A 12,443-nucleotide genomic window follows, 5' to 3' on the forward strand; every position below is an offset into this window, starting at 1 on the left:
CGCACACGCAGCCCCGCGGCTCCTCTGGCACAGACGTGCACGCACACACACGCACACGTGTGCACGCACACCCGGAGCCCGCAGGCAGCACACAGCCGCGCGGAGGGGAGAGGAAGGGAGGCAGCAGCGGGAGGAGCAGCAGGCACACTAACCTGGTAGCCATTAGGGACCGGCGCGCCGCGGAGCAGCCAGGAATTCATTCATTCATTCGCGCACTCGCGCGTGGCGGGGGCAGCGCAAGGGGGGGCCGGCGGGGGGGGGCGGGGGGCGCTCACCTCCCGCACCATCCCAGAGCCCTGCCCGAGGGAAAGGGGGGGGGCGGGGGTGCCCGGGGCCGCTCAGGGGCACGCGGAGCCCCCTCTCCCAGCGGCCTGGCACGCCGCTCGGGCTCCTGCCATGGCTCAGCCGCTCTCCTCCCCCAGCCCCACGCCGTGTGCGCGGCCGCCCCCCACCCCACCCCCACCCTTTCACACACGCGGCTGCACGCGCACACACACGCGCACGCGCACGCACGCAGCCCGTGGGCTGCCGCTTTACATAATGCAACCCCCTCCGCGGCTCCACCAGCCCCCAGACACGCGGGGCGGGCGGGCTCCTGCCATCCCCCCCAAGGCCCCCCGGGTATACCTGTCACTCCTACATGCTGCCCGTAAAGTTGGGCAAAGCCTACCGGTTAAGGTCCGACAGGCTGGGGGGAAGAAAAAAAAAAAAAATAACCATACTCATCCTCCCTGTGTGCACGCTGGACCATTCCTACGTGGGGGAGAAAGTTTCGAAACCTGTAAACATGTCAATACAAGAACAGCCTGGAAAACCAAAACCTAATTAACTGGTAAGGTGGATTATCTAAACTGAATGAAATACTGTGAGGACACACTCATTCAGAATTAAGGTGACCTCAACTCAGCTGAGTTTACTTCATCTAGGAAGCTAATTTGGTTTCATTTTTCATGCCCATCCATGCGTGAACAGGCCTGGGATTTTTAAAGAAACGTCACCAAGCCAAGTTTACAAGCCTCCAGTAGCATTAGTACTCAGTGCTTCTTTGGGGGACGTACAGACCACCATAACCCCACACGCCTGCTCATAGACAGCTTTATGCCAGAATAACAAGGGTTTCAGTCCCTCTCAAGCGCTCTCACAGCACAATATATATTACATAGGCTGAAGGATGAAAAAGAAGAAAGCAAAACAATCAGCTAGCCTGCATTTTTCCTTCCAGTATATGAAATAGGGCCTTATCTGTGCAAGGAAATAGTGTAGAACTTGATGTCAACACCCTTGATCTGAAGCACAAGCATCCACATGTGGGAGTACTCTGGGTTATCTTAGGGCTTTAAATGTGAAATAAATTTCTAGCAGAAACAAGCCTTAAAGAGTACCCAGAGAAGCTCCTGTACCAGTGTGGCTACAGTAGTTTAAAAATTTACACTGTGTATCACTTCTGTGCCTCAGCAGTCTCCAGTCTACGTTCACATCGCCCACCTTAGGTGTTTATTTTCAGAGTCTCCTGCGGTATCAACTGAGCTGGGCAGGCAGCTCCAGAGCATGATTCAGAGCGTACCTGAGTGAGGAGGCTGGCTACAGCCACCTTCAGACGCTGCGAATGACCCCCTTGGGGACTTACTGCTCCCCACTGATAACAGAAGGTGCTGTGCCTGAAGTGATGGAAATGCTCGTCACTCCACGTTTTGCTTTCTTTTGTTGCGTTTTAACCATTCCATACACAGGGCTGACCATTTTCTCTTCTCTTAAGAATCAGTCACAGCTTTCAATGCTAACGTCCCAAAAGAGCATCTCTCCAAAAGGCTGATTATACATCATTTCGCTATAATCACAATCAGTGGGAGCAGGAGGTGCTCTGCTCTTAAGAATCAGTGCTCCAGCAGGCTCACACCACCATGCATTTCAAATGCTGCACATGATTTTAAGTTGAAAATGCTATCACCATACACGCTTTTATCTGGATAGTACAACTGCACCATCACCCTTTTCATATTACTCAAAGAATACACAGAGATGTACACAGGTTTACTGTGTATATTACCACCATTCAGTAAATGCATTGCCCCATTAAGAGATCCATCAGCTTGATGTCAATTTGTGATGTCTATCTTGTGACCAAGCTTCCTTTTTCACCTTCCCTGTTTAGATGCTTATGATTGGCAGCACCATAAAACACACCAGCTTTCATCCCAAACATGAACTTGGCACCTGAAATCTAATTTCATAAAAACAAACCTGGTTTTTAGTCCTCTCATTCCATTAGCGCACATTTGTTCAGGTTTTGCTCTCAAGGTTTCCTCTGCAATCATGGGAGAAACTTCTATCAAAACGAGAATGTTTCTTACGTAGTTACACTTTTACAAGTATTGGAGATTTACAAAGGGTACCAAGCAAAATTAATCCAAAGCACAATCACAAGAGCTGACAATAATATTTGTCGCTTCACTCAGTAACATCTGACTATAGGTTTTAGATCTGCAAGTCCCCGTAAGGATGGAGTATTCTAGCTAAGTGGAAACGCACAGTCTCTTAACAGGAAAAGTTGTAAAGGCAAGTAACAACTGGCAGTGAGGAGTTCGGGCCAAATCCCACACGATCTTGTCCTCCCACATATTGACCTTCTACCAACACAGAACTCTCTTAATTTTGCAATGCCTTCTCCTCAAAAGTTTATTTTTCAATCCATTGGACCACATTTCAGTGTTTATGGGTAAATCTAGTGTGTTTTGCAACTGGAGAAATCTGCATGCAGTAGTCCTGTGCACCTCACCAAAAACATCGGAGCAGCACAAACCTAGGCATGACCAAGAACACAGCAAAATCTCATTATCCAGTCCGAGCAGCAGAGCCACTGTAACTTGCACCCTGACTTTTTATTTTCACGTGACCATTACAAGTTTCAAGTGCTTACAAAAGTTCATGAACTGGTGAATTTCCGAACATGTTTGAAGAAAATGGCATGTAACATACAAACTTTCCTACTCCCTGTGTCCAACGCAATGGTACCTCCGCATCTGAGGATGGCAATTCCCACTGAAACGCTGTGTCTAGGACTGTCTCTAGTTTCAACTCGTGAACAATGTAGATAAATGTCTGGACAGGGTTCAGACAAGAGCGATGAACAATAAAGGCAGTGGCACTCAATCCACTCACCACAGACTGGAGGTCAAGGAATGGCAAGCTTTAAACTGGTGTTCCAGGTGAGCATTTGATAATACTGGGTAAAAGATGAAAGTGCAACAGTACCGAGTGCCGAAAGCTGAAGCCTGACAAATTCTGACTAGACAAGAGAGATGCGTTTTCGGAACTAAACAAAACTAACCCCTGGAACTAATTCAAGGCTAGATCATCCATCTGCAGCAAACAATATTACACAAGGTTTTTGTGTTTTCCTAAGTACTGTTCTGTACCTCAAACCAGAATCAGTTCAGGCAAGTCTTATACCTTGCATTTGACAGGACTTAAAAGAGATATCTGAATGGTCCCATTTCGTTTTACAGTCTATGAAACTTTTAGTGGGTTTTTTTTTCTTATGGCTTTCAAAGATGTATGAAGATAGCTAGAAGTGTGATTCTCAGCCTCTACGAATTTTAGGATGCTTTGTCTGAATGACTGTCAAGGTTTGAAGGAGACAGTATTTTTCAGTGTTCACATGAGAGGCACACTTACCCAAAGGCTCTGGCAAAATTCAGTATAATGGCTACTTCAGATTCAGAACCATGGAGAACATGCAAAGGCTCAAAGCAGGTCATGAAGTGGTAGGATAGACTCAACACGTGACTTTAAAACCTACCCACTCTTCAGACTGTCAGGAGAGAAGATGAATCAAACGGAAGTTCTGCTTCCAAGAGCGCTGTAAGAGCAGTAGTAAAAATGCAAGACTTACTTCGAGAAAAGCTTCTTAGGCTTATCTGGGATGGCGTGCAAGAGGCAAAGTTATGGGTAATTTGAAAAATTACATAACGCCTCAATAGCTTTACAAACTTCAGCAGACCGGCAAAATTCAACCCAGAACTCTCAGAAGAGCAAATACTCTCATTACATTCCTGGGTCTGTGCAGCGCCCTTCATGTCACTACAAACAGCTTGTTTCATGATGATAGTACTGGGATAATACTGCACTGAGAAGATGATCTTTAGGTGCCCTTAAGGAAGCTCTTCTGAACGTAAAGCTACCAGTTCCTGGTTTTGTTCAAGAGCTGCAGAACCCATTTTATGTCGACTGGGTTTACTTGCACGTATGTCTCTCAGCCCTTGCCCTGGTACTGATGTTAAAAGAATCAGGACAAGCACTAGGGCATTATCTCATGTATGAAGGACAGCTTTAGGAGGGCTCAACTGCTGAGCTATTCACGGCACGACATGGTCACACCCCGAATGCCACAGGGACTACCAAGCCCTACAGAAAGGTGAAGAGTCATTCACCACAAGCACCCGCCCAGGGATGCTCTAATTCAGAGCATGCCTATCTGTGGCAGGCCCTTCGCGTTCGTGCAGACAGTGCCAGGCGTACCTTTGCTGCCTGCCGGACTGAGCTGTGCCACAGACCCAGCCGTAACACAAGCATACTCATACATATTGCATCTCTCAGGTGAGAGGAAATAATGCACTGTTCAAGAAATTAAAGACTGGGACTGATGACAGATACACACGGGACAGTCCAGTGCCTCAACGCCCAGGTCTACGGAGCAACAAGTGGGTTTGAGATAAACTCTATATGCAGGTAGAGCAACCTTACCCCCCCCCCGTAAGCCACAGCGGTGGTACAGCAGCAAGCAGCAGTCTTTAGAAGTGTCTGCAAATGGCTGGGAACGATGAGCACCTGGATTTGAAACCACATAAAGTTTCTCATTTCCCCTTCCCTGAAAAATTCTTTGTCCACTTTTAATAGGATCTTTTTTGAAAACGGAAAGCCGTTGAGACAGTTATTCCCCAACATCTCTACCTTCCAGCTGAGTTCAGAACAGAACCAGGGGACACTAAGACTTACATAGTACTTCTGGCCATGTCTTCAGAAAGACTATCAGGAATGTCAAGAAAGCATGTCCTCAGGGAAAAGTCAGTGTAGTGCTACAACCTCAAGATCTGCAAGTAGGATTAGCATTAGTGGGTAACTGACGCATCTGGGTGGTAATTAGTATTTTCCACGTGTTCATTTTTTTTTTTTCGCTCGTACCATTGCTGGAGCACAAAAGGTGCTTTTCTCCTAAACACTCTCTTTGGCCATGAACGTACGGACTCAGCTTTTGAACGCGCAGCATAGTACAGGGCGAGTTCTCTGGCTGAGACATGTGGTCCTGTTTGCTAGCCCGTGCTCAGACCATGGAAAACCTTTCCAGCCCCTGGCGTACAAAATGGGTGCTACTCTTTAAACCCCACCACATTCTCACCCTATTAAGCAATAAGAAGCACTGCCAAAACTCTTCCTCCTCCCTCACAGAAAATGGGCTCCTAGACAGGTACCAGATGAAGCAAAAATCTTTTTAGAGTCCTCTGAACTGACAATGGCATTTTCATGGAGCACGGAGCAAGATACAGTAGCTGCTACATTCCTACAGTAGTGGGGGATGGAGGAGGCAGGCAATCATGTGCTCAAAGGCATGGGGAGGAAGAGGGGGAGGCGGGGAACAAGGAGAGAGAGAACAAAGTGTCAACATCTTAACTGGGACACACAAAGAGCCAGTTCTTAATAAGAACTTAATCCAGGATTAACAAGAGGTCAGCTACCTCTGCAAGGAGACTGCACTAAAAGGAGCTAATTAGCTCTCCTTAATTGCACAAATGAAACCACACAGAATTAAAGACATTCACAAGTAGCAGATCCCACCTCGCCTAGGAAACTGAGCCCTACCTGTTGTCCTCAACGCCACGCTGAAACAATCAGCACGTGGAAAACCAAAAGCAGAAAAGGTGAAGTGATGTGAGGAAAGAGGCTGCGGGGAGTTAGGCTCAGCATCGCCAAGTGAAGTGTCCGAGGGACAGCTGGAGCCTTCACACAGGACAAGCGTGTTTTGCATGGCCAGTACCTTTCTAGACAGTTTCTTCAGCAACTGCTGTCATCGCATGTGGAATGCCCAAGATTCTGAAAGCTATCACTTTCATAAACGGTTTTATCCATGAGGATATGGAATGCAGTTTTAGCCCTCTTTAATTCAGCGTGACTGCTGACAGTGAGGAGAAGGACAGCACAAGGGGAACCTGTCGGTTTTGCTCTGTAGGCCCCACTCTGCCCTGTAGGTTGAGACCAACAGAATCACATCCCAACATGGTGTGCAGGCACTGCATCCTGGTCCGGATAAGCAGAGAGCTCAAAGCAAAAGCATCATGGATCATGGACAGGTAATAGCTCCTGGCCTGGAAACCACCAGCTTGGGATGATGCAGTGAAAAAGGCTGGCTGAGCTGACCTCCCACAAGCTCTCTGTCTTGAATTCCTAATCATATATTACGAAGACACTTACATATCCTTAAGTCCCCTGCTGACTTCCACTTAAAACTAAATCCATCTCCTTTTTTTTCTCTGAAACCATTAGATGCTCTGTTCTACTGCACTGATGATAAGCTGGTGCGTATTTTACGCCAGAAGCACTTGTGCTGCACTGACAGATAATGTATACAGCAGTCAGCGTACTTGAAAGTGAAGATTAACAAGCACATCAGTAACACTAACAGCTGTCTCTGAGATCAAGCACTGATAAAAGTAACGCCCATTTTTATTTGTTTTATAGCACTGTGCTGAGGGCTGGGCAGCTTGCGGCCAGCCGGGGCCCTCGCCCTGAGGAGCGTACAGTGCAAGACCTCAGCTGTGCAGGGAAAGGCATGATGAGGCTGCACTAATTTCAAACCCTACACAATCCACGGAGCCACCTTCAAGCATTAGGGTCTGAATGCAGCCCAGCTGCGAGATCTCAGTGCCCAGTTTAAGAGAGGATGAAGAGAAAAGCAAAACAACAGGTTGACCAGGGGAAAACTACCATACTCACAAAGACAAATAACAACAGAAATGGGTGATCACCCATTAATTACAGGTCCCTGTGGAATCCTTACAGTACTGCCTCCATTATCTATGCATATTCCTTTTCTTATCCCTTCAGGACAAGGGTAAAATATCGTGCCATTGTGCTTCCAGTTACATTGAGAAGGTAGCCACCAGGGGACAAGCAGCAGCAAAATTTCACCTCAAACCCAACACAAACAAATTATGTTCTTTGGATACCACTCTGAAGATGAGAAAGCCACATCCCCCCCCTCTGCTCCCAGTAATTGAGCAGCAACCCTCATATACGCTGTTCCTATGCAAGCTCAGCACAAAGACAGAATTCCCTGACATCTGGATAAAGCTTCAATGGCCGCCATTGGAGAGAGCAAAATGCACATCGGCTGCTCCGTGCCAGGGGCTGCAGCCGCTCTCCTGGTACAGACATGCCCCGCTCCTTCAATCCCCTCCACCGCCGCCACCACCACCCCTCCGTTCCCTACTCCACACTGTACTGAGCTGGAACAGCTCAGACCTGTGAGTAGATTTTTGAAGAGAAGGATAAGGAAAAGGACCCTAAAAGGGTCCGATCTCTTTCTTTAGCACTGGCTGGTGCAGCGTGGGCTTCTGTGTCCTATAATCCAGTTACAGTAATGCCTGCTTCTCCACTCCTCTGGACTGTTCCGATCTTTTTATCCCAACCAAAATCAGCCTCCTAAAGCCTTCCCCAAAGCACTACCCCAATCTCTACCTTCAGCCTCCTCCTGAGCCACCTCCGATTTCCAAGCCCGATACCCGTTCACACACACACTGGATTCATCCCCACTCTCATCGACTGACTTTCTTCACCTTGCTTGACCTTTCTTCCAGGATGGTCTCAGATTCCTGTAATCTGCTGGGCTCACCCAGAAACTCACTAACACTCAAGAGCTACTACTCAGTCCAGCCCCTGCTCCCACGAAGACAGAACATTGCTCCATAAGAATCTTGCTCAGCTTCTCCCCCCACACCCCCGTACCTTCCACCACCTTTCTCAGCCAAACCCTGCGTGTCCGGGTCGCAGCCCCGCACTGCGCCAGGGCATCCTTTTTCCTGCGGAACTGCCTGACCTCACAATGCACGCAGGAACACAAAAGAACCTGCACCCACAGGAAGGAGTCCTCCTGCCTGCCTGGGAGATGGAAAATGAAGAGCTAAATGATCGCATCGCCACCTGTTACCACATCGCATTTCCTGGGGCGCAGCTGCGTGTCCTCCCTGCTCCTCTGCTCTCCGATTCCGAAACCACCATTTAAACTGCAGACAGAAGCAATTCTGCGGGGGGAGAGATCATTAAACCATTCAAGAATCTTACTGCTCCGATGCATTTTATGCTTTCAAAAGTAGTTGACAAAAAGATTCCCTGCTCTGATAACAGCTTGGCATGGCAGAAACAAAGCCGCCTTTGCAACTTGCTACCCAGCTCTGGCATCTGAACTGGCTGCTGCCCACTGGAAAGAAAAGCACCCACTGTCTCTTTAAGAATGCCCTGGAGCCCTCATCACTGGAGCTCAGTTAACCCTGGCTGCTCCTCACTCCATCCACTGACGACAGCTGTAAAATTTCAGGACGACTTCTCTCCTGCTCTTACCCACCTGTCTACTGCCCTGGTACAGCCTCTCCATGTTGTTGCACATCCCTGGCATCCCGAACATTTTTGCAGGGGCACTTTAGAAGAGTTTTATTAAATATCCCTCTATTCCCCACTGTAAAAAACCACCAGGGAGTACTTCCGTGATGACAAAGGAGCAGAACAGTCAGCATGGACCTAAGCATCCCAGTTACACCAGTAAGGATTCAACTTCCTTACTCCCACAAAGCACTCTGACAACTCAGTCGTTTCTGCAAACATACTGACTCCTCATCTCGCTGAGCTAGAGGGACTCTGCACCCTTCTCTAAACCTTATCAGACACAACACAAACCGTCTAACCTCCCTCATACAACAGCAGGCAGCACAGCCAGCAACAGGAGAAATATTTGACAACACACGGGTTATTTCCAAATATAAACCCTTTGAAAGACCATCTTCTACAGAGAGGTTATAAAATGGAGAAGGTAGCAATGTGACTCATATTGAAAGCGTATCTAAAAACACATACAAAAACCTGTCTCACAAGAAAAATAAACAGAGACTGTGACGGATTCTCTTCTGGGCAAAGCATGAAGAACATTAGCTTGACTTTGTACCTACTCCAAACAGGTATAATGCAGAAAACACAAAGTCATGCCCAGCAATTCAAAGAATTGAGAAAGCAAGAAAGCAGCAGAGCTCAGTAGTGTGCATGCAGGGTACGAGCACAAAGCAAATTAGACATGTTCTTGCGAAATGATACAGGAGCAGGAAAGACTAACGTGATTCAGAGCTGCACAGTCTGATCAATCATACCTCATGGAAGGTGATGAAATATTTGCTCTGGATGATCAGTTCATCTCTATCAGGAACTTTATTATAAGGGTGCCATGTAACCACAGAGATATTTTTATAGAGCACTAAGTTCAAAAGAAAGCAACAAAAACATCACACTATTCACTAAGCTTATTTATGGGGGGGAAAAGACCAAAACAAAAAACCTCAAAGGGCAAACAAAGTAGTCAACAAATATTCAAAGAATGTAAATATCAAAGAGAAACAGAAGTCGTATTAAAAGGTTATATAACAACGAGCAATGTGATAATATTGAGGGAAACAATTAGGCTGAAGTCAAATACTTGCAGTCAAGAGCACGAGAGAAATGGTATAAAGCCATTCACTTGTCATGTTTATAAACAACATTAGGTAACCATTAGTAAAAACAAAACAGGGAACTGCCCCACATTGGCAGGAGCATGGATCAATGCCAGAATTCCACCATTATTTTTTCTGTCTCTAGTTCTGCTTTCCAAAACTTTCAGCCCCAATATATACTTTATATATTAATATATAAAGCCCCAAAATATATACCCCAATTTTCAGCAGCCCAGTCCAACAATTTTTTGGGGTTTTTTTTTGCTGCTGTTTGCTAGCAATGCAAGACTCTCTAAAGGTTTGCATTTGGTTGGTGTTACAGCTCTCTGAGCATTACAATTTAGGTAATTGGTTTGACTTACTGTATTTTTGTTCCCAAAAACTCCAAGAGAAACATATCCACATGATTTTGAGTTTCACATGGGAAATCTTGCAGAGCGACACCTAAATCATCTGAAGTTCTTGATTTGGGCTGTGATCCTTGAAAGAACAAATGTCCTTATAGCAATTCTGGTATTTCCAAATATGAGCAAGACATAGCTTGCTGTGGGGCAATTGCATGGATTCAGCTTGTGACTTTGGACAAGTCACCTATGAGACGTACAGGGGATATGGCTGGCCGGTTTGCATTTCTGATGCTAGCTCTTACATCAATGCAGGCTGTTCCCTTTAAAGAACTGTTTTAAGCTGTAACAAGTTTTTGCTCAACTAAGCCAAGATTCCAGTAGGGGAGTTTTCTAGTATACCTCTATTAATAAACACATTAAAAGTAAAAATGGCTGTAATCTCCGTGTGCCTCATCTACAAACCAAGACCAACACCACTTCCACCACCCTTCAGGATACAACCTGTTACTGGACACACCCGAAAATCTCCCAGCACAGCAAGGCCCTTCTTCTAGGGCCTCTCTCACTGTAAAACAGCACTGTCTTAGAAACGGATCCATTTCAAAAATCAGTTGTGCTATATCACCTGTCTTTGAAACAGAAACTCAGAAGAATCAATGGGGAACCTATTCTTCCCATTAGAAAGGTTGGAAAAATAACATAACAGGCATTCAAAGCCATGATGTACTTTTGCTGCCTTGAACCAGCCACTGAATACTGCTCAGATTCTCTAAGCTCCAACCCCTAGACACCTCCCTTCTTTCATAGCCTACAGCTAAGCAACAGTTTGCCTCCCAAACCTCATTCCTAAAATGTCCATCAGACTGAAGGCCACCACATAAGTACACCATTTTGTAATAATTGACAGCTCTGAAAAAAATAAATTCCAGTTTTGAGGGCTGCACAGCCACAACCCAATCTCCTCATGAGCAGAGGGCACTTTTTTCAGACCTCTGTAGCTGCTTTATTCCTATTCCTACAGCATCAGAAATACCCTGAAATTACAGCTCTAATTTTCCACCAGCTTTCTAAAATGCCTCTGTTTCCAGTGCAAACCTTTTGGTTCACAGCACTTCACATGTCATCACCATACACGTAAGGCATGAGACCTTCCAAACGACTTCTCTGGAATCCTCAGACCTTGCCATCTCTTCCTCCTATCATTTAACACAGCCTCGTTTGCTTAGTATTTTATTAAAGGAACTATTCTAGTTAGAGAGCTGTTCTCACACTAAAGAGAAACAAGTCGTCCTTCCTCCCCCACCTTACAGCTAATCTGGTCCCTTATATTATGTGCATATATGGACAGTTTTTTCTGTTAGCAAATCTTTGCTTCTCCTGAATATACACCTCCCTTCTCCCGCCCCCCCCCGCCCCCCCCCCCCCCCCCCCCCCCCCCCAAGTCTTCCTCATTCAACTCCTTTTCTCCTCCATTTTCCTTCTTCCAGTTCCAAGGCCTGAAATTAGGTGCGGTCAAGCCACATTCTTCCAAACCTGGTATTCCAAGTGGTTTGAAAATGATTCAAAATATATACCCTAAATATATACCTACCCCTCCCACCAAAAAAAAAAAAAAAAGCCACCAACAAAAACCCCAAATTCCTCCTCCTCTGCTGCTCTGCCATACACATAGAGTGGTTGTGATGTTGTCAAATGAGAACGGCAGCATTTTACATCTTCTGTTAGCTGAAAGAACGCAGAGATCTACCCCCAGGTCACTTGGCTGTAACCACAGAGAGCATTCTGTCCACGAAAAACAGTTACAGAGAATAAACCACCAGAAAATATAAAAAGTATCATCAGCAGCACAAACCTAAAGCTGGCCAGACGTAAAACTTTAGTAAAGGAGAAGCTCAGAGAACATTCCACCATCTTGTATTCAACATGTGGCTCTGCAAGGGCATATGAGAGTTAGCGAAGGAAAAGAAAAGCTACTGATTTGTGTGCAGCATTTGTTTTGGTCTCTCCATTTCCTGAACTTCAATATTTTATACTTCAATACTATTATTGCTATTATATCTCAATTTATATAATTTACTTTCACCGGATTCAAAATACTGAAATTAGCAGTTACCATTCATAGTAAGTATCAATTATAATAATAATAAGGGGAGTCTGCCATTAAGATGCACTTTCTACCCAGGACTGAAATCAGAGGCATGCAAGAGAAGATACAAGCATAAACACAGCAGCTGCCTAATCAACCGAAAGAACGCCACTAACTAGTTTAGAATAAAGAGCAAAGAAAAGTCCTGTTCCTAAGAGGAATTTCAGTTGGCAAATGTGATTAAGCAGAAGAGATGTTGACCAG

General features: G+C 45.8%; 1 protein-coding gene across 13 annotated transcripts in view; it reads right to left on the reverse strand.

Moving 5' to 3' along the window:
* GRAMD1B (GRAM domain containing 1B) overlaps positions 1 to 12,443 on the reverse strand; it is a 100,543-nt gene that overhangs the window by 42,206 nt on the left and 45,894 nt on the right. The window contains exon 1 of one of the 13 annotated variants that reach the window (XM_040616011.1): positions 8,194 to 8,320. The exons of 10 other annotated variants lie outside the window; for them this stretch is intronic. In XM_040616011.1, the coding sequence (XP_040471945.1) occupies positions 8,194 to 8,210 (17 nt within the window). In that variant the 5' untranslated portion in view covers positions 8,211 to 8,320. Of the gene's footprint in view, positions 1 to 152; positions 446 to 7,731; positions 7,835 to 8,193; positions 8,321 to 12,443 lie in introns of those variants that run through there. 2 more of the 13 variants (XM_040616013.1, XM_040616012.1) reach the window with 2 other exon arrangements.

Source organism: Falco naumanni, chromosome 16, assembly GCF_017639655.2.
Source record: "Falco naumanni isolate bFalNau1 chromosome 16, bFalNau1.pat, whole genome shotgun sequence".
Taxonomy (NCBI): Eukaryota; Metazoa; Chordata; class Aves; order Falconiformes; family Falconidae; genus Falco; species Falco naumanni.